The 21192-nt window shown below is 39.9% G+C and overlaps 1 protein-coding gene across 1 annotated transcript; it reads left to right on the forward strand.

The window, feature by feature from the left end:
- The first annotated feature begins 2165 nt into the window (after window positions 1-2165).
- LOC138018692 (cytoplasmic dynein 1 light intermediate chain 2-like) lies at window positions 2166-17839 on the forward strand. The gene is made up of 12 exons (XM_068865379.1): window positions 2166-2240; window positions 2326-2399; window positions 2482-2601; window positions 2695-2925; window positions 7681-7835; window positions 9128-9221; window positions 9844-9979; window positions 10596-10707; window positions 10909-10968; window positions 11685-11735; window positions 12754-12852; window positions 14401-17839. Exons 1-12 carry the CDS (start codon window positions 2182-2184, stop codon window positions 14623-14625), a joined length of 1416 nt encoding a protein of 471 aa, XP_068721480.1. The 5' UTR covers window positions 2166-2181; the 3' UTR covers window positions 14626-17839.
- Window positions 17840-21192: the final 3353 nt, after the last annotated feature.

Raw genomic sequence — 21192 nt, forward strand, 5'->3', positions numbered from 1 at the left:
CTGGTATGTCTTTCCTAGTGCAGCCTGGTACATAACATCGGCCTTCTTGTAGCTGATGTTGAGTCCAAAATGGTCGCAGGCTTGTGCGAAGCAGTCCATTTCATGCTGCATCTTCTGCTCTGCACTGGCGTTGAGTGCACAGTCATCAGCAAAGAAGGGTCTTTGATCACAGTCTCTTTCACCTTTGTAACAACCTGCGGGCACCTGAGGTTGAACGATTTGGCTACAGTCCTTTAGCAGATGGGGATTCCATTTCGCTTTCACGGAAGGCATCTGTCAGTATTAAAGACGCTAATATCAGCGTGATTAATGAAAGTGCACTCTTGAAGGCCAGGCACAATTTACTAGTAAATAAAGCTTGATTCAAACCATTCTATTTAGCGCCTGATAGCATGACATCATCTGGTGAGGACCGGTAAGTGTATATTCCTACTTGTAAAGTAAACACGAGGTAGGAAACAATTCTACTTCTTGTCATTTCGCTCATGTGCAATCCTTTTATCAAATTTTATTTTCGGCCTTTTCAGCACTTTGAATTAAGAAAAACTAGAAAGATGCCAAGTGGTTAAACTGAAGCCCTAATTAATACTAAAAGCCAAATTCAGCCCAAGTAAGGACTTCCTGAAATGTAAGAGGAATATCAGCGTACGCAGCTTTTTGCGCGTCGTTTTGAAGGCCTGGTACCGAAAATACAGTTCCAGTAGTTGTCTAAGGCCTTTAAGCTGCTATTCACAAAAGAAACGACTAACAATAATAATAATAATAATAATAATAATAATAATAATCTTAATAAGTAATGTTTAATCTTTCTGTTGGCATTTCAAAATTAATATGTAAAATTAAAAAGCAAAACCACATTCGGACACTGTAGCTTAAATCTGGACGTGGCCGGTAACATGTGGCCTTCCTTTACCTTGACACGCCCTTGTCAATCACAAATGCCAAAGGCACCTGTTGTCATCTTCAAATATTTAAATTTTCTAATTGCCCTTTAACTATTCCTGATTCTTTGAAAAGGAATCCTGCCATAATTAGTGCATCTTACCGTCCATAATGCAGCACTCTCTGCTCACATAAGCCCACCACTTAATTTCACAAACTATTGCCCAAGTAACCCGTGCTGGAACTGCGATGATGGCGCATTCTCTTAAAGTAACTGTACTCAGTACTCTGGTAGTTAAAGCAGTGAGAAAGCCATGAGCCAATGTTGAGACCAAAAAAACTTCCCCGGCTTGAAACACACCCCCAAAGGCAATACCCAAATAAAGGTAACAGTGACTCTTGCTGCGAATTATATACAATTAAAAATTCGCAATGCAGCTTAAACGTTAAAAATCTACACTTAAAAGGCTACTTTCAAATGGGTTTCAATCCCAATAAAGAAAGGAAACTCAAGATATGGTTCATTGAAAGACTTCAGAAATTTGCGGTGTCACGTGCGTACATGCGGTAGGTAATTGCAAATTAAATTATTCCCAGACCCAAGACAATGCAAGGCACAAGCTTAAAACTCGCACATAATAAAACATGGACTATGTCTTACCACCAAATGAAATTTCATTCCTATTGAATTAATTCAAGTGGAATGGTGCCCAACTAAATGTCTGAACCAAAAAACACATTTGCCATTTTTGAACGCTAAAATGGTGGGTTTTTTATGCATTTCCGTTTTTATTAATTTTACACATCACGTAGCCTTTTTGTGTCATTTCCGGTAAACATAAAGATCTTGTAACAAGCGTTTATCCATTCAATAAACCTGAAGAAGGCTGGTGTTGGCCAGCCGAAATATTGTAACAACGCCTATCTTCACGTTGTCTTGACCAACCTTTGCGGTATATTCTCTATTTTTAAAGTTTTTCGGTGTGGTCACGATCTATTTTGATCCAACGTAGAGCAAGTTTTTGATCGTACACGGTTTTTGCAGTGGTTTAATCCTTAAAATTAATTGTATATACAGTTAATTATTATATTGTAATGTAAGATAAGGGTAATTAATTATTAACATTTCAGTTAATTGTAACGGGAAAAAAATGACCGTTAGCCTTACATAGGTTTAAAATTTAACCGTTAACCGTAAAACCTACCCTCGGTACATGCCTCGGACCTCCTGTTATGAGAGAGGGACTTGGGCACAAGACAGACTCAATATACGGGAACTCTTAAAAGTAGCAATCAAAAATGGCGGACGTCGATGATAGGGGATCGGTCGGTGAAGAGGAGGGAGGCAAAGATCTTTGGTATCCAGATTGAAAATACAATGTTTTTTCATGTGCTTTAAATTACTTATAAAAGTGACATTTGTCTATCCTCTGTACTCGGCAGGTCTTCTATTTTGAGCGACGTTTCGAGTTCAGCTAGTCGGAAACTGCCATCCAACAAATCGATTGTTTTGCTAGGTTGGTCTTCAGTGAAACTTCATTCTTACCTTTAATATTGAAGGTCATGGCCTCCATCGGTTAACAAAAACTTTATTTCCAGGCTTTGATGGATCAGGGAAAACCACATTAATATCGAAACTTAGAGGGAAAGAAGATGAAATAAGTAAAGGTCATGGACTGGAGTATACGTATCTCGACGTTCACGACGAAGAAAGAGATGGTATGAAACGGTTAAAGACCTCATCGAGGCGTTAAAATGATCCCTGATTTCATTATCAGTTCGCGTGTAACTCGCATTTTTCTTTTATTGCAGACAGCACGAGATTAGGCGTATGGATATTGGACGGGGATCCGCTGCATAAAAACCTGCTTCAGTACGCATTAACCCCCAAGAGTATCACCAACACTGTGATTGTACATGTTGTGGACATTTCTAGACCATGGACCATCATGGAATCTTTGCATTCGTGGACGGAAGTTCTTCGAGAACACATTCATTCACTGAAGCTTCCCCCCAAGGAACTGAATGAAATGGAGGAACGAAGTAAGTTCTCGCTTAAACGGAGTTTGTATAAACTAAATCAATCGAGATTTAAAAAAATATGTGATCGAAATGATATTATTTCTTGTCTGGAGTGCTTACTTATTACTCCAAGTTTGATTTACTGGTAATGTTATGTTTTTCGTGGAAATTAGAAATTTTCCGATCAATCGCGTTTGTTATCAGTGCAATATTTAATTTCTGCACCTGTAGGACAGATGCAAAATTACCTTTGTGCTAAAAGAAGCACAGAATTAACTCATGATTTTTTAAGAATTTTAACATCTGATTCTAGCATTGATCTGGAAAAGGAAAATACATATTATTTATGCTATTTGTACGTTGAGATCAGTTACTCTTGACTTGAGTATGTTAATTAACTTACTGGTAAATATTGTAGATTTCTTCATGCATGAGAAGCCTCTTGAGAAAACTTAAAACTGTCATAATCATTGTTTAATGTATTTGGTGACATGCATTGATCAGAGTGAGCAAATTAGCAAGTGATGGAGATTTCTTATGTTTAATTTATCAAGTTATGTTCTAGTTACTGAGTTGCCAGTATGGCAATCCCAGTCGGAAAAAGGGTGGCATTTGTTGGGTGTTTTTCTTTTTTTTCATTTTTTCCGTGTCGGTTAAAGTCTTGCCTGTCACTCCCCTGCTAAGTGGTGTCTTTGTGCATAGAGACTTCTGCACGTATTTTCTTAGGATCGAGAGGGTACTGGGAAATGCGTAGATTTCTCTGGTGGACACAGTAGAACGATTAACTTAACCGGCAATGGCGTCGAAAGTCATGTAACGCGAATGGCGTTTTAGTGGATCTTTGAACAAAATATACCCTTATGAAGCTCAATAATGGCAAGTCAATTGGATACTGAACAAGACAGGCGGTGGAATCTTAAAAGCGACGAGTGATGGACTTCGACAACAATCTGTCGCCCGTCGAGCCGTCTTACCAAGTGTGCTGTTATGTACATGTAGAACACTGAAGATTCGTAGGGCAGCGATAATAGTAAATTCAAAGACTAGACCAGGTGGATTGGATGGAATTTCAAGCGTTAAAATCGTTGAAAAGGTAAAATTATTTTCCTAGCGATGCAATTGCATGTCTTCACCACACTTTCCTTTGATCTCACATAATTGTGTTTTCCCTCAAAATATTCGCTTGTTTTCGCTTTCGCTCGAACATATTTACCTTTATTACATGTCCGGTGAATAGTTTTATCCTCTGGGATGAATTTTCCGTCGAAAAATCGGTTATTTGGGTGGTTTTTGGCAAACAGAGGTTAATTATTCGTAATGCGATCGCTTCCGTTGCCGTTAGCAACGGGTCGCAAATTTGACACTTTTATTGCATTATCACATTACGCATTGATTGCTAATCCGATTATTCCTAAAAATCTAAAAATATTCGTGCCTCATCAGTTTTCGGTCGAATTTATGTCCAAGAAAGCAGATAAATTGCAGAAAATTTTAGTTTTGCATCCAAAAATTCGTAATCAACGCTAAAATGACCAAATTTTGCCTGGAAAACATATTTTACTGTTATTTTTCTTAAATTTTTTCGTTCAACTTTCGCTTTTATAAAATGATTCAGTTGTCTGTAAATAAGTTATATGCTGTTGGAAAGCTTATTTTCTTAGCTTTAAAATGATGTATTTTTTCCCCCCAACTTTAAATATTTTTTGAGAAAAAAAACATTTTTTGGCGATGGCTGATTTACCACGGTTTTCTCGCGGTTGGGAAAGTAGGAAAAAGAGTTAATTAACCCATTGACATCCAAACCGGCCGTAACCGGCCGCGCGCAATGACCCCTGAAATACCCAAACGGGCCGTAACCGGCCGTACAAAATGGCGTCTTGACCAGAGGTGATCTTAGGCCTCTACCCAGTCTCCCTTAGTAAATCTAAATTTTTTGTTGTTATGGAGATTTAGTAGGATAATTGACCAATCATTTGTCGTCTTGTGAGCATATTTTGACACCTGATAAGAGACCCCACAAGGGCTGGCTTTTTGCCCTTTCGATCGCGCGATCAAATTACGCGAAAACAACAGCCGATGCGCCAGATAACGCACCGAACGATGGGGATATTCATGCTTTTTTTTTCGGATTCGGAGGATCCAGGGATCTAAGGGATCTTTTATGGTTTTCCTGTAAGAGGAGGGGATACTAGAGACAAAAATTTTGATTTAGTTGGCTTTAAAAGTGACGAAGAAGACGGTGAAAACCAAGCGACCGATGATAAACATGAAGCTCGCTGGAATGATCAGGTCGATAATATTCAAATTCCAGATTTCGTGGCAGCTACTGCTCTTTATTTCGTTTTAGATAATCGTAATGAATTAAATATTTTTCTTAGTTTTCATGGGAATTAATGGTAAAGGAAACGAGTAGGTATGCCTGTCAAAAACTCTTAAAATCCCCGAGCGCACTGCCTTTTTTCATGCAGTAAGCCGCGCAGAATTAAAGGCCTTCGTAGCAATTAACGTCATAATGGACATTGATTAGCTCCCGATTTTAGCTTTATATTGATCAACCGATGGATTTTTTGCAAATAACAAGTTTTTTTTCCTAAAATAAATTGGTAATCGAAGGAATTTTCGCCTTCGGCATACCTTGGAAGATCGGTATTTTCAACAAATAAATCAATGCGACCGTGCGTTTATATTCCGCAAATGCGAGAAAACCTTCAGTGATTTTCTCTGTTGTTTTTCTTGTGTTGTGTAAGTTATCTTTCAGTGAAAGTTTTCGAAAGAGCACTTTTGTACACAATTTGACCTTGTTTGTTCTGTCATGAAACATGATAGTGATCAATTAACTAATTTTGTGCACGTGTATTTCGACAAGCAGAAACGCTCCTCGTGAAAGTTTATTTCGGCAGCGGCGTTTGGGCATAATTTTTGCACTTATACCTGCAAGAAAACAACGCGATTGGGATAAATTTCAAGCAATTTTTATCCATTGAGTGGTTAGACTTAACTGTAAATTGCACAAGGCATATTTTGAGTTATAATATATATTTTTCAAGCGCTTTGTTTAGTTAGCAATCAAAAACGTTCTTGATTGCTTAACGCACGCTGCTTCGAAAATTCTACCTTTACATTTTCAGTTGAGCCTTAGCATGTGTTTTGAATCACTTTTTAGCAATATTTTTACATCATCTGGAAGTTCACTGTTTCTTCTTCCGTTGAACTTAATTCTAAAACTCAATCTCTTGTGTACATTTACTGCGCATATGGTTTATTTTTAGCGCTCATCTATCACCGTAATTAACATGCGTCACGCCGGATAATCAATTGACTGTCACACGCGGCAACCTGGATGACAATGGGTTAATAGGCCGGTAGCCAGGTTTTTAACCTCAGAAAAGGATCTGTTTCGTCGTACAAACGTGTGAGGACCTGTGAGCCAAAGGGCCTCTCTGCTGGTATGACTTCTGGGTGACCCCTTAATAACTTCTTACTAAGCGAGCGCGAGGGCCGTACTGGGGAATATTGGCCTGAGGTCGTGACAGTACGGACCGAGCACAGCGAGGTCCGTACAAAAACGACCGAGGGCCAATGTTCCCCAGTACGGCTCGAGCTAGCTCGGTTAGTAAGTAGTTTATTACGTGGTTTTTTAATTACCTTTTGCTTTGTTTTTGCAAGCCGGTAATCGGCCCGTGGGCATTACAGGAGAATAATGCCCTACAATTCAGTCACAATTAGCCAATCAGAGCGCACGTTATATCGACTACAAACACAAGCCATATAATAAATGGTCTTAATGACCCCCCAACTTGAAAAAAATTGCCCGGAACGCTGCACGTACCACAGGCAACCCAGTGTACCCTCACGGAGGGTCTAGTTGGTATCTACATTGGACATGCATTTAATTTGGTGCATTTTTTTCCGGATGTAAGTGGTACTTGTATCTACTGCCTGGGATCTCAGGTCTGTATTTGGAAAAGTGCACCCAAGGTCTTAAGTACAGCCAGCCTGTGGAAATTTGGGCCACCCTCACAACTGAGAGCACTATTTTGCCGCCATAGACTGACCGAAGTCGATCAATAACATTTATATTTTTTCATGCCCTAAATATAAGGCAGCCAGGGCTCATGATCTCAGTTAAACATAAACACAAAGGAAGCTTTTTTGCAGAGGTGAAGCTCTCAAAGCACAGTAGTGATCATTTGTCACATGCCTTTGGCAATTGTAGGGCCATGCTGCAAATTATGACCTGTTTTCTACTTGTTCAACTTTCTTCTATCAAGTCATAAGTTGAAATTGAAAAAAGTTACCTTGCAGCAGCACCTGAGAACCAAAGTTAATAAGGTATTCAAAATATCTCTTGATATGCCATCTTGGAAATTATGGCTTGTCATTTTGGCCAGTAATAATACACCAAATATGGTAGAGGTGGTGATTAGATGGCATTCATTGCATTTGTGCATGTTGGAGTAAATACACCTGTACTAAATTATAGGAATCATGGTTAATAGGTACTATTTTGCTTCTGAATTCTTTCTCTTTGTAAGTTTTTGGTATTATTAAATTTATCAAATCTACTCTCAGACTCTTGGGTTTCTCAAGAGTTATTTTGGTCAAGTATTTTCCTTTTGCCAACTCCTGTTGTTAGTTTGTCATGAAAATGTTATAAAAATTTTGAAGTATGCAATTAGCTTGGCTACTGGGTCAACTTAGGATTTGCTATACAATGTAATTGTTACATCCTAATGGGTTCCTCTTGTGTTTAACTTTTTTGGTTGTAAATTTCAGTTGTGCGACAATTTCAAGAGTATGCTGAACCAGATGAACCAAATGAGGACAGAAGAAGATCAGGAATAAAAGATGAAGACAGGGTTCTCCTTCCTCTTGATGAAAATGTACTTACGGACAATCTTGGTCTCCCTATGATAGTTGTCATAACAAAGGTAGTTGTAGTGTGATGGACTTAAAGTTGAATTTGGTGTCTGATTAAAATCATTTGAATGTAAAGTCATAAGACTAACCACCTGTGTGCTGAGCCATCACATCTTTAAAGTTATGCTTATGTGTTCCAGTAATTTTGATAATTATTGTTACATGTAAAATAATTATTGTAATAACAATCCATTATTCAAGGAATTTTTTTTTACGTTTATGTTGTGTAGTTTAGCTTAAAGAAGACGTTTACAAATGTACAACAAGAAAGGTGCATTTGTGTGGTTTTGTGCCACAGGAGAAAATGAATATGCTTTCTTGCTGGTTTTTTTTTTTTTTTGGAAACATGTGCCCTTTACCTAGGTACGGGGAGTGACACCTAGCTAACAGCCTCATCATTTCCAGTAATCCAGGCTCAGCCATTCCCATTATTCATATAGTTCTCATGTTGAAGGAAGAAATATTTGCTCCCACCCCCATTTACTTACATGTACATACAAGTACATGTTATGACAATTGGCTTTTAACCCATTAACCCTGAAGCGACCTCCAATGGATTAAAATTGTCTGGCGTTAGACAGAGTAGCAGAGTAAAATCTATTAGTCTTCCTGTGTGGAGGGTTCATTAATTTCTCAATGATCGGAACATACCATACAGTGCAATGGTTGTGTAGTTATAGCCATTATTGACTTTTGCGATGCATGCGCTGAATGTTTTATTTGGGGACTTAAATTCTGATCTCAAGTAATTTTTTTGGGGGAAGTACCATAAATACCTGCAGATAAGCCGCACCCACAGATAAGCCCCACCCTGAATTAAGCAGCTCAAATTTTGGGTAAAAAGTTTTTTGAAAGAAATCAAAAGAAATCCAAAGTTGAGTCTTTAGAAGTCTTCTTCATCCAGTGTTCATTGAATGTAAACTCACTATTAACATTGAGATGGAAAATACTTCAAAGTCACAATTTTAGTACTTTAATATAATGAACGTCGTTGCTACCAACCGTGACATATGATTGATCTTTTTCTGGTACATGTACATGTACATGTATTTGTGGACAGGAATTTCCCTTATTCAACGCAGTTTTTCCATAGATTTTTGCTTTACAACAAGAATGTAAGTGGAACGTTTCTAGTTTAGTAACCAGGCATTAAATTGGATGTTTTCATATGTTCCCGTAGATAAGCAGCACCCCCGATTTTTAACTATGACTTTTGGAAAAAGGTGCGGCTTATCTGGGGGCGTTTACAGTAGTTAGCAATTCCTGACTACGTGTCAAAATTCAAATAATTTGCTTGTTTCAGACCGACTGCATGTCATCCCTTGAAAAGGACCGTGATTACAGAGAAGAGCACTTTGATTTTATCCAACAGCACATCAGAAGACATTGTTTAAAATGTATCCTTAGTGTCCTGTGTCAAAATTGACTGGGGTTTGCCCAGTGCTGAGAGCACTGGCCTTCCACACAATTCCTTGGGACAGTATAGGAAAAACCAAAAAAAAAAAACCAACACTGTTTATGAAAATCAAGCAACAAAACCCCATTTAACAATAACTGGCAGGTGTTCATTGTTCCCTACCCCTTCCCCCTCCTACAATGTTGTTAAAAGGCTGAAACGGTTATGCAGGAAGTTTGGGACGTACGACACACAAAATTCAATGTTGTTTGGGGGGAGGAGGGAGTAGCACCATAGATTTATCTTCATGGCACAAAATGTTCCAAGAATTTTAACCTCTATTGTTGGCTCTGTAAGCTTGAGACTCGATCAAGTGACTCAACCCACGTGATGCTGAGCCTGGGATTCAAACCCTGCCACGTTGGTGGGAGGTGAATGCTCTCACCACTGCGCCAGCCCTGCTTGAGGACCACGGTTGATGCATTGGTGGAGTGCTTCCTAAAAGCTGAGGGCACTTTCTTTATAACAAACCATTGACACTATTTTGCCATTTTTGTTAACCACTTGTTCTTTTCAGTGTGTTGTTTTTCTCCTCTTTGAGTGACTTCCTTGATTCATAGCAGATGGTGCATCCTTGTTTTACACATCCGTCAAAGAAAATAAAAACTGCAGTTTGTTGTTCAAATATTTAGCTCATAAAATATATGGTCTCCCTTTTAATAGTCCTGCATTGGTTGTGGACAAGGAATCTGTGTTTATGTAAGTATTGCATAATTTACTCTGTCAATACCAAGGTATTCTGTCAAAGAGACTCTTGTTTATGCATTGTTATTGTCTTGATAGCAATGCATTGTGGCCAAATTTTAAACAATAAGCAGTTACCTAACTGTTGCATGTTACTGGTGAAAAACTATTATTACGGTACCTAACAAATTTTGACATCTGACTAGTTTCACACAGAAGTGCAAGGTGAGACACCAATTATTGGTATTATCTCCAAAGGACAGACCTCAATATCAGGGGCACTGTCTACTCTTAAACAGGAGGGGGTTGAACTTACGACGTCTTGCCTAGTAGCCCAGTTCTTTACATTGTTCCCTCTTGGAAGTAACCACTTAACCATATATTTTTTTTTTGTCTTTACAACAGTAGAAATTATAGTGCGCTTTTCAAAGTAATTTAGATACGTTTGAACCATAAAATAGACGAGTGGCTGAACAACTGTTGTGCATATATGTGCAGTACTTGCCTTCAATTTATTATGTGGCTTTTGTCATTGTTAGATACTTATGTTTGTGGAAATTTTACAGCCAATTTATGTGGTACTTCAAATCCTTCAAGAAATAATGTATTAGTCTCTTTTTTGATATTTAAGTCCGGCAGGCTGGGATTCTGTGAAGAAAATAAACATCTTGAGTGAACACTTAAAGGTGATTCTACCTGAGGATAGGTTTGATGATCATATTGTCAAACCACAACTGAGAAAGGTAAAGAAAAGGTTTGCATAGCAGCAAATGTGGTACACCTTCGTGGTGTTCTTAAGCCTGAGGCACTAGTCAACAACATCCAACTTTCCTCCATCCAGCATCTTTGAACCCTTTGGCCACCCATGTTACCTCTTACATGTAGTAATTATTGTACAAACGTTTTGTATTGATTATTTAATGAGTTATGTGTACTTTTTAAAGCCAATTCAAGACAAAGAAATTCTAGCTGAGGATGAACAGACATTCCTTGCTAAACAACAGGTTGGTTTTCTTTTTATTTTAAAAACTAGGAGGTGTTTTGCATACGAAAATACGCATTTCACGAGCTTTAGGGTGCGTTGCTGCTGCTGAAAATGGCTACCTTGCAATCTCAGATTTCGTCTACTGTGTCAGACTGTTTGGATGCGTTATGTACAAAAAAACGCACCGGTGGCTCAGTTGGTCGAGCATCGGGCTGTCATGCGGGAGGTCGCGGGTTCGAACCCCGGCCGGATCAACACTCAGGATCTTAAAATAACTGAGGAGAAAGTGCTGCCTTTGTAATTTCATCTGCAAATGGTTAGACTTTCAAGTCTTCTCGGATAAGGACTATAAACCGTAGGCCCCGTCTCACAAAATATTAATGTCTTCTATGTTCATAAGTTCCTTTTGGGACGTTAAAGAACCCAAACACTACTCGAGAAGAGTAGGGGATAAAGTCCCCGGTGTTGTCCTGTTCTCTCCAGCAGAAGTGGCCGGCTTGGCGGTGATGTCTCTAAAAAGGCTTGTGGTATATGAGGCCACCTAAGCAGAAACAGCCACAAGTCAAAAAGGGACTTTGCCGAGTGCTGGAACATGTAGATGTAGATGTACGATATTTGAGGTCAAGCAAACGAGGGATGTAGTGATCTTTCGTTTGGAGCACAAGAATATAAATTTTATGCTTTTGCATTGGAAAAATCGTAGTTTTAAGGCTGGTTTTTGAACTTTATCTGCAGCAACTCCTTCAAAAGATGCCAGTTGCAACTGGAATTGCCAGACCACAACCGGTAAGAATTCGCTTGATCACACACATATTATGCGCTTATCGCCTCGTGTTACGCTTTTTTGATTGGCCAATTTCACAGGCTGTGCTCCACAGTAAGGCACGTTTAACTTAATGTTATAGTGTGCTTTCCCGCACGAATCGATCATCACACAGTGCGCGCGCAATGATTGAATTTTTTTCAGTTCGTCAGCCCGTCCGCCTTCTACTGTATCTCAGTTGATCAACTAAAAAAAAAGGAAAGGAACTTTGTTTAAGTTTCTAATCCTCTAACGCTGGAGCACTAATTGGGAACACTGTAAATTGAAATTAACAAATTAACGCAATTCAAATCAAGTGTTGTTTTTTTTAGGAGAGTGGAAAACCGGAATACCAGGAATGTCGGTCGTTTCGCCTGCAAGTCGTTTCGCCTACACTGAAGTCGATTTGCCTACACACTTAAAGTCGATTCGCCTACATAAGTAAAGTCGATTCGCCTACGCACTGACAAATAAATGAATAAATAAATAACCAAGTGTTGCCTGATTGTTTGCCCGCGAGGCAAATCAATAACCGATACAAGCGTTGTCGGATTGTTTACCTGCAAGGCAAAATTTTGGTGGGGGAGCTGCGAGGAGAATGGCGAGGAGACCCGTTTTTAAAACCTGTCGGTGCAGAGTACAGAACCAACAAACTCAACCCACATATGAAGCCGAGCCTGGGAATCGAACCCGGGCCACATTGGTGGGAGGGGAGTGCTCTGCACCCCCAATGTCACTTCCTGGAATTGCTCTATGTTACGTTTTTTCTCGTCAACAAATTCTCAAATAATCCACGGATGAAAACGAAGAAAATCGTGCCAGTGTGTATTTTTGGGTAAATTGAAAATGTAATATGAAAGTGTCTTAATGTGAATTTGCTTTGATCATGTTTTTTGAAGAATTTGAATCTTGTGGTGTATCCAGAAGAATTGATTCTGTGGGATTGCTCTCCTAATTGGGAAATGTGTTGTTGTAAACTATGTTTCTGTTAATGCACTTTAGGACATTACCAAACCCCGAGCCCCGGCAAGCCCAAGTGGTAGAGTGAGTACGGAAAGGAGGCAGTCAGGAGGAATGTCTCCTTTACCCAGAGGACCTAAGGTATTAGAGTTCATTTGATTTCATACATAGTGTACTTCCTATACACAAAGTGCACATGGCGGATCAAAGATCCATTCAATTTCATGCGTTTTTGTTCTGGAGACCAGTGTTACCAGTGTCACTGAGAACGGTATTTGGTCGATTCGTCCAGAAGTCAACACGCCAATTTTCCCTTTCGTAAACAAGCCATTTAGACCCGACTTAGAACAATTTTCAGTGTTAAGTTTATCGTTTGCAAATGAGGAAAAAAAATACCGAATCGAGGACTGGACTTTCAGCGTATGTCACTTAGAATTAAAAAAAAAACTGAGAACAAGCCTTAGAAAAAAATAGAAAAAAAAAAATAGAAAAAAATTGACCGAACGATGTCGAACTCGGATCGATGGCTGAAGAGCAAATAATTATACTTAACCGCTACACTACCGAAAGAACGGTTTTCCAAAACTGCAAATTTAAAGCATTTAAATAAAGCTAATCCTAACAATTTATTGAAACCTAACCGAATAAAAAGGCTTGGTTACTTTGAATGGCATCAAACGTCAGAAATTACATTACTTGTTTACTAAACGGAAATTAGCGTCGACACGCCCAAAGGCGATTCGTCCAAACCAAAGATGAATCGCCCGGCAATAGTTAAATCGACAAGGACGATTATGTCATAGAGGGAACTGTTGAGTGACCGGCAACTTACAAATTCGGTATAAAAGTCGCTGGTTTATTCTGTTAATTACAATCGGTTGAATCATCTTTGGTCCGGGCAAGTCCGCCGCGTGTCAAGTAGGCTGTGAACAGGAACAACGAAGAAGAAAAGAAGACGTCGGCGAGATCAAGGACCGTAAAAGACAATAACGAGCAATAACAGTGGCTCTACACTCTTTGCCCGTTTCGTTTACATTTTGGTGCACTTCTTTGCCGTGTTCGGCTAAACATCGTCGTGAACGGAGGACATGATTCTCGTCCCCAGAGTCCGCTTTGCTTTTGGTCAGCGCCAAGAACGCGGACTCTGGCCACAACCAAAATACGCGCAGTCGCGATATAACCATTGATGACCGTTATTGTTTTAAATTTCTAAGACTCGTAGACTTACTTCTTTGGCTGTGGCCAGAGTCCGTGTTCTTGGTGCGGACCAAAAGAAAAGTGGAGTCTTGGGACGAAAGTGTAGGACATCAATCTCTCAGGTTTCTGTTCAAAACAAACCGACGGCGTCTGGAAAAATTTACTTTCTGGACAGATGGGACACAGTTTTCATACCCTGTGTGGGCGTTTCTTATCCTCTGATGCGCAGTCGTAGCCAAGAGCAATTTCTGTGACTGCTACGAACCACAGTTCTTTCAAGTCAATAAGGTTTCGCAAAAAAGCCAGGAGTTCGGGATTCGCGGAGCCAGCCAGGGTTCGTTTGTCTTGGTGCTGGCCAAAATGATTTCGACCCGGGGGGAAGAGAATGCCAGAGGCAAAAGAAGTACTTATTTACTAAACCTTTTCAGTGAAGACGAGGCTCAATCTGCTCGTTGAACATGACGAGAGTTTTCGATATTTTGTTGCCGACAGGTCGAGGGTGGTAAACCCGGTGCCGGTGGAGCGGCCAGTGAGGGTGTTCTGGCCAATTTCTTTAACTCCCTCCTCAACAAAAAGAGCGGAACTGGTGCTGCGCCGGGCCGTGGCGGTACTGCCGTTAGAAGCGATGCTGCTGCCGAGCTGGATCGAATGAACAGAGCTAAGAAAATGGTGACGCAGAGTAGCCCGTCCACCAACGATTCAACGGAGTCATCGTAGAAGGTTTAGAAATTCTTTTATTAACGGGACAGTGCTCTAGTGAGTATACAGACTGTGAAATCGTGGACTGCACCCAGCTCCACGAAGCCTCGGCAGTCTGCTGAACATATTTTGTAAAAAGCTAGGTTATTTTAATTTGGTCCAGATATATTATAACATTGAGGGTACGTTAGGATAATAAGATCGAGATTTATCGGAAACAAGTGTTAGGGAAATCTAAAACGGAGGCTATAAGACGATTTATGTATGTACCTCCAACCAAACGGAAGTAAAGAGGCCGGAAGATTAACAGTCACTTTAAGTTGCTGGTAAAGTAGGCGACCGCTTCATATCCACCAAGACAATCCTTTTTCGCGTTGACAAATTGTAAGACCCTAGTTTTATTCCGAATCGTTGGCGTGTATGTTTGTCAATGTATTTTTGTGTCGCCTGGATGTAGTAATTTTACGCGGTGCGTTTCGACAGTTTCCTATGACCGACAGGTTTTCAAGAACGGATTGACTGGCAATAATCTCCACAAATTCAACAACACCGACAGATTTCTGCTATCTTGTTTAAGAATTGCTTAGCGCCTCCAGAGAGTTTGAGAGACAGATAAGACTTCACGTGCGGTTCTCTTCGTGAACCAGGAATGATTAGCTAGTTTTTCAAATTCATTATGGGTATTTGCCACTGAAGTGCGCATATTTTATAACAAGTTTCAAATAGTAACTTAAAGAGAGAGGATCAAAGTCACCATTTATGGGCTCATAATTTACAAGCCACTTTGCATGAAAATTCGAGTTTTTGGCTCAAGGGTAGCGGGGTGGGGGAAGAGGTGAGGCTTGGGATTCCTTTCCTGAGGGCTCCGGCTTCCTTTGACATTGTGTTGCGCTCTAAACTCAGTTTTGAGTATCAACATTAATATATAGTTTAAGTGCGCCACTGGCTTGAAATTATTGCTGTTTTTAGTTATTTTTCCACGAAAAAAATCACCGAGAGTGTTTTTCTTGCGAGAGGCCGACTCTTTACCGGTGATACGGTTCACAGACTCTTTTAAGTTATCATGAATTTCACCGGAGATACGGGTCCTAGCGGGACGCGTTCGTGAATCAATCCCGAGTGGTGTTGTGGACCCTCTAGACTATTGGGGATTTTTCTGGAAATACGAGTTCAAGTGCTACCACGCCGTGAAATAGATTCGAGTAGTGTTACTAACGATTTAAGGGCGGTGCCTACTATTGTTATTGCGCATACGTTGTGCGCATCTCGAGATACTTCCAATGGGTGGTGCATATTAAGACAGGGATATTTTTGCGCGGTTTAAGGGGGGTGGCTCTTAACTACCAAACCGTTGCTATGAACCCCTTCAAATAGTCATTTCTCGAATTCCTTTCACTCTACAGTTATCCTTTTTGCCAAGTGTGTTCTATTTAAATTTTTTTTGTCTGCCTCAACACACCATATTTGGTAAATCACGTGACCAAAACAGTAAATGCCTAAAAACTCAGCGAATTAACTCTTTTCTTCACAAATTTCCAACGCAACAGTATGAGAACATTCTAACACAAAATTTGTAGCATGGGTTTTATAAGGAAAGCATAACTCAAAAACAATCATCACGTCGTAAGGCCCTCGTTTGATACACTTTTCAAAATATCAGCTTCTTTTTTTGTCCAAATAGAAATTCTATGCTACAGTTTACGAAAAATGATGCGACGGTTCCCATCCGGTGAAAACACCGCCGCTTACTTTCGTTTCCTGAGAGCTTTTACCTGTTTTTCACTGAAATTCACGGCAGAGGACTCTGACTAGATGCGCATGCGCCTTCTGATTAAAGTGACGTCAGATTTCCAATGAAAAAGTTACTTCAAAGAACCATCCAAGCAACCTTTTTGTAGGGCTATTGACTAAAAAGCTTCCTTAGCAAGCATTCCCTTTCTGTAGTTAAGAAACACCCCCCTTAAAACTATGCGGAGAAAGCACAACTTAGCAAGTTCTCTTGGTATCCAAAAAGAAAATTAGTGGTAACCACCCATTTTTCAGAGATAATTAAGCATATATTTCGAAAAGAACGCCTTACATTGCTTTGTACTTTAAAGCTATCATCCTGGTCGAAACTGTTGGGACAATTCCCGCTTTTCCCCTTTCCTCCATTACAATGTTGATTTTTCACGGTCTCCGAAATCAAGATCCGTTCATCGATCGCTCGCATGTTTCAACATTGTCTGGGCGGAAGGGGGGCGCGACAAAGGCAGCGAAAGAAGAACACGCGTTGCTCATATAACGATGGAAGCTTGTCCAGTAAATTCTGTACTTTTCGCCCAAAATTTGTCAAGTGTCCCGAAGTCATTTGACCCGGATTGTATGTACAAATATTGTTGATTAATTATCTTCGAAAAATGCATGGTTACCCCCAATTTTCGTTTTCGATTTCAATAACACTTGTTAAGATCTGCTTTTCCCGCATATTCAGGAAGTCGCGCAAAAATACCTTTGAATTAGTAGGCACCGTCCTTAAGCTATTTGGGATTGTTTGTCGAAGATTATAAGTGAATCTTTGATGACTTCATTGTTTACATTTTGTTTCATTAACATACAAGTTTTCTCACAGAAGGCATTATGCTATTTACAAGTTGACTTCAAAAGTGAAAAGAACTTTTCAGCCAGTTTAGACTAAAGCCTTTTAGCTTTAATAACAATCCAGTTATCAGCTATCAAAAACTGATAAATTTTTGGTCAGCAAAAGCGTTAATGATCCCATAAATTCCTTGTAAAATTTCGCCGGAATTTTCAAAGCATCATTGCTCGGAGATTATACGGTATATCGCGTTCAAATTTTCAGAAATTTTCATTATGCAATGGACTTTCAATATTCAGTACTTTATTCTTGGCTGACTGATTAGGCAATATAGCCTTTTGCTAAATGTGAGCAAAGATATCCCTATTGGTTCTAAGGGGACTTAAAGCTTAAAGCTATTGAGAAAACTAACGGGGCCCTCGCTGGAGATTTGGGTCCTATGCGGACCGCGTTCGAGAAACTCTCTCGAATATCGTTTTAAGTTAAAGCTATTTCTTTGAATGTTTTAGTAGCAAATATCACTTGTTGGGTGTTGTGAACGTAGGTTATTTATTGTTAAATCTGTGCACACTCTCTTGTTTGAATCTGTCCAAGAGTAAATACCACAGAAAGAAGTGTAATATCCTGTAATAAAACCTCGTAATTGCATCTTCACGTAGAGTTCCAGTTTCCTTCCTTCTAAAGTGGTTTTTATTAACCAATCAAGTGAACCTTCATTCGAATCGAAAAGAAGCCTATTTTTTAGGCTTCTCTACGAGTGCTTACGTGGTTTTCTGATTTACTGCGATGACCTTTCGCTTAGAAAATCGTTTCGTTTTCGCATTTCTAATACTTGAGTTTCGTATTTTCTCTCTATCATACTTTCACTCGCACTTAACCTGTTCCCAGATAGCTTGAAAGCTCAGTGGTCGAGCAATGCATCGCAATCGCAAGGGCTTGGGTTCGAACCCCACCCAAGACTGGATTTTTGTAACTTATTTACAACTGCTGAAGTAGTTTCCTGATTAATGATATACTCGATATTTTTTCATGTCTGTTATTTAAGCCTGGTTTTGACTAGCGACGTGAGCACAAGCACAAGCGTAAGTAGCTTATGCAAAGTGAAAACAAACATCATAATTATTATTTTAGTTTTAGGGTTAGGTTGGTTTTAGGGGAATCTGAAACCAATGCTTTAATTGACCAGCCACAGTCAAACGTAGTGAATTTCCTTGTGCTTGTGCCGTGTTTTGTTTTCATACGGCGCGCACCGGTGGCTCAGTTGGTTGAGCATCGGGCTGTCATGCGGGAGGTCGTGAGTTCGACTCCGGCCGGACCAACACTCAGGGTCTTAAAATAACTGAGGAGAATGTGCTGCCTTTGTAATTCCATCTGCAAACGGTTAGACTTTCAAGTCTTCTCGGATAAGGACTGCTAAACCGGAGGTCCCGTCTCATAACCCTTGTTGGAAATTAAATAGTATGGGACGTTAAATAACCCACTCACTGTTCGATAAGAGTAGGGGACGTAGTCCCCGGTGTTGTGGTCTAACCTAAGCTGGACGGGGGCATCTTTCACTTCCATAAAAGAATTAATTGTAAACTGCGTAACAAGCAGTCTGGCTAAAGTCCCCCACAAAAGTATTGTAAAATTGGTCGTGAAAAGCCCCGTGGGGGAGAGACTAATAGCAAATCATTGTATCTCATTGTATCTCATTGCGTGAGGCCAACTCAAGCACAAGCAGAAGAAAGCGAAACAATTGTGATCCTTCTGCTTGTACTTGTGGTTATGCTTGCCTAGCGGTCCTTTTCACGGTGAAATGAGAGCCCTTATGCTTGCGCCTGTGCTTGCGTTGCTTGTGAAAAACAGGCTTAATGAGTAATCACATGATTTTTCTCGTGCAATTTGGAATAAGATTACAAATTGCACTTGCCCTTTGGGCTCGTGCAATTTTGTTCGTCTTTGAAAACATTTAGTCGTGCTCTTTTATCTCAAATTGCACTCGAAATCATGTGATTAGCTACATAATAACTGCTATGATCTTTGGAAAAGGGAAGAAAGCAAGAAACAATTCCCAGCCAAGACTCTATAGGCTTATTCTTTAAAGTGCCCCTATGAACAAAAAATAAATTCTTATTTTTCTTTGGATTTCAAAACCAGTGACTAAACACTTAAGGCTGGATTACACACACGACGCAAGCATAAGCACAAGCGACATACGCAGACGCAGTAGCCTTTTGATAATTGATAGCTTTCGTTAGATTTAAAGACACTGATAGATGACGTACAATGATGTAATGTACAATTGCTGGTGGGCGAACGAAAGGAGCAAATGAGAGATCTTTTGTTTTCGTCCACTAACAGAGATAGGACGCAGCTCTTTACAACCTCTAATTTCATTGGATCCCTTTAGGACGCAGCTCTGTTGCTTTTATAGTTAGCGTCCATTGCTTCTTTTGTATCGTTTTTTGTGTTCATTGTTTTCTGAACCAATCCCGAGAGACGTTGTAATAGCTGCGTACTGACCCCACCAACATGGCGGCGATGACGTCAGGTGAAAACCACCTATTAACAACACGTTAATGCGCCTGCGTATGCTGCTTATGCTGATCGATGCTTGCGTCGTACGTGTAAACCAGCCTTAAGTGACCAAAGTTTTAAGCCTTGATTTCAAAAAGACAAATGCTTATTTTAACTGGAATTGTCCTATTTAATGGTCCGCCATTATTAACTTTAAGATCTTGAGGGAGCTGGATCGAGAAGAAAATGACGTCAAAGGCTCACTAGTTTAAGAATGCAATGCGTGTGTACGCCGCAGAATTGATATGCAGCACGGGAGTTTTGGGCTTTCAGACTTTTAAACTCGCGTTTTGCATATATAATAAGCTGCATTCACACGCTTTTACGTCACTTCCCTGGATCCAACCCTCTGAAGTCCAATCGGTCAGTTTTGGGCATGAGTAATGGCGGACCTTGAAATCCAAAACTTACACTCAAAGTAAACGGCCTTTGGATAAATGATAAAAATCAAAGCACATAATTTTGCCAGTCAGGTGTTAAGCAAACACACTCAAAATCTGAAGGAAATAAGGAAGTGATTTTTATTATCACAGGGGCACTTTAAGGTGATTCGCTAGAAATTCGCACACTGTTGTAAACTGTCAGGGCAATGATAAAAATGTAATGAAAAAGGGGGTTCACCGTGTATTCCATCGAAACGTTCATTCTCCGAACTAGTATTATAGGTTTCTTTGTTGGGTAGTCATGAGAATTTTGTGTTCTATCAAGATCACACCTCCTTAAGATGACAATTCTCTTCATTCTCAATATCTGTCTGACTGACGTTTCATTGAAATTGTGAGGAGAATTTGCATGCCTCTGTTCCTTTCTTCTTGACAGCTGTTTTGTTAGACAACGTGTGACCTCTGTTCAAACATCCTGCTCGATGACTCGCAAACGATGGCTACTTCATTCTGTCCGCTAGCCGAAGTATCACTAATTTTTTTACGGTAAAAAGCTCCAATAACAATTCATGTATCCAGTATTCAAGGAACCGACGTGGTTGGTCGTTCCAACTTCTTTGTTGTCATGCTGACTTTTTATGGTGGTAATGGTGTGATGAACCAGTGAGAAAGTTGCACCATTACCACAATCAATAGCTGCATCACCACGCTGAATCGTATTGCATTGCTGAGCCCACTGGCCAGTGGGACACTTCGTATAAGAACCTGGATAAACGACGTAAAGGAGAAGTTAACTCCAAAATGGTACTTTTTGCCCAAATCCTGTACAATCGCCGCCATCTTTAAATTAGCTTAGCAGCCTGGCAGCATATTCATGACGTCATTGAGCTCAAGCTAAGGTGATTCCTCTTCGTATTCCGGTCATGTTTTTTTTTTTCAGCGACATAAATTGCTCAAATAAGTCAGAAAGAGAAAGCAAAAGAGTTGTTTCTTTTAATTGTATCGCGGAAAAAAGAAAAAGCTTAGCGAACCCACGGCAAAGATATGAAGTTCTTGCCAAAGGAG

Source organism: Montipora capricornis, chromosome 10 (genome assembly GCF_036669925.1).
Source record: "Montipora capricornis isolate CH-2021 chromosome 10, ASM3666992v2, whole genome shotgun sequence".
Lineage (NCBI taxonomy): Eukaryota > Metazoa > Cnidaria > Anthozoa > Scleractinia > Acroporidae > Montipora > Montipora capricornis.

Excerpts from the sequence above, each read along its gene's own strand:
- LOC138018692 (XM_068865379.1), top strand. The coding sequence starts at position 2,182 with ATGGCGGACGTCGATGATAGGGGATCGGTCGGTGAAGAGGAGGGAGGC. Across the intron at positions 2,602-2,694 it reads TCACGACGAAGAAAGAGATG|ACAGCACGAGATTAGGCGTA; the intron begins GTATGAAACGGT and ends CTTTTATTGCAG. Across the intron at positions 9,222-9,843 it reads CAGAAGACATTGTTTAAAAT|ATGGTGCATCCTTGTTTTAC; the intron begins GTATCCTTAGTG and ends GATTCATAGCAG.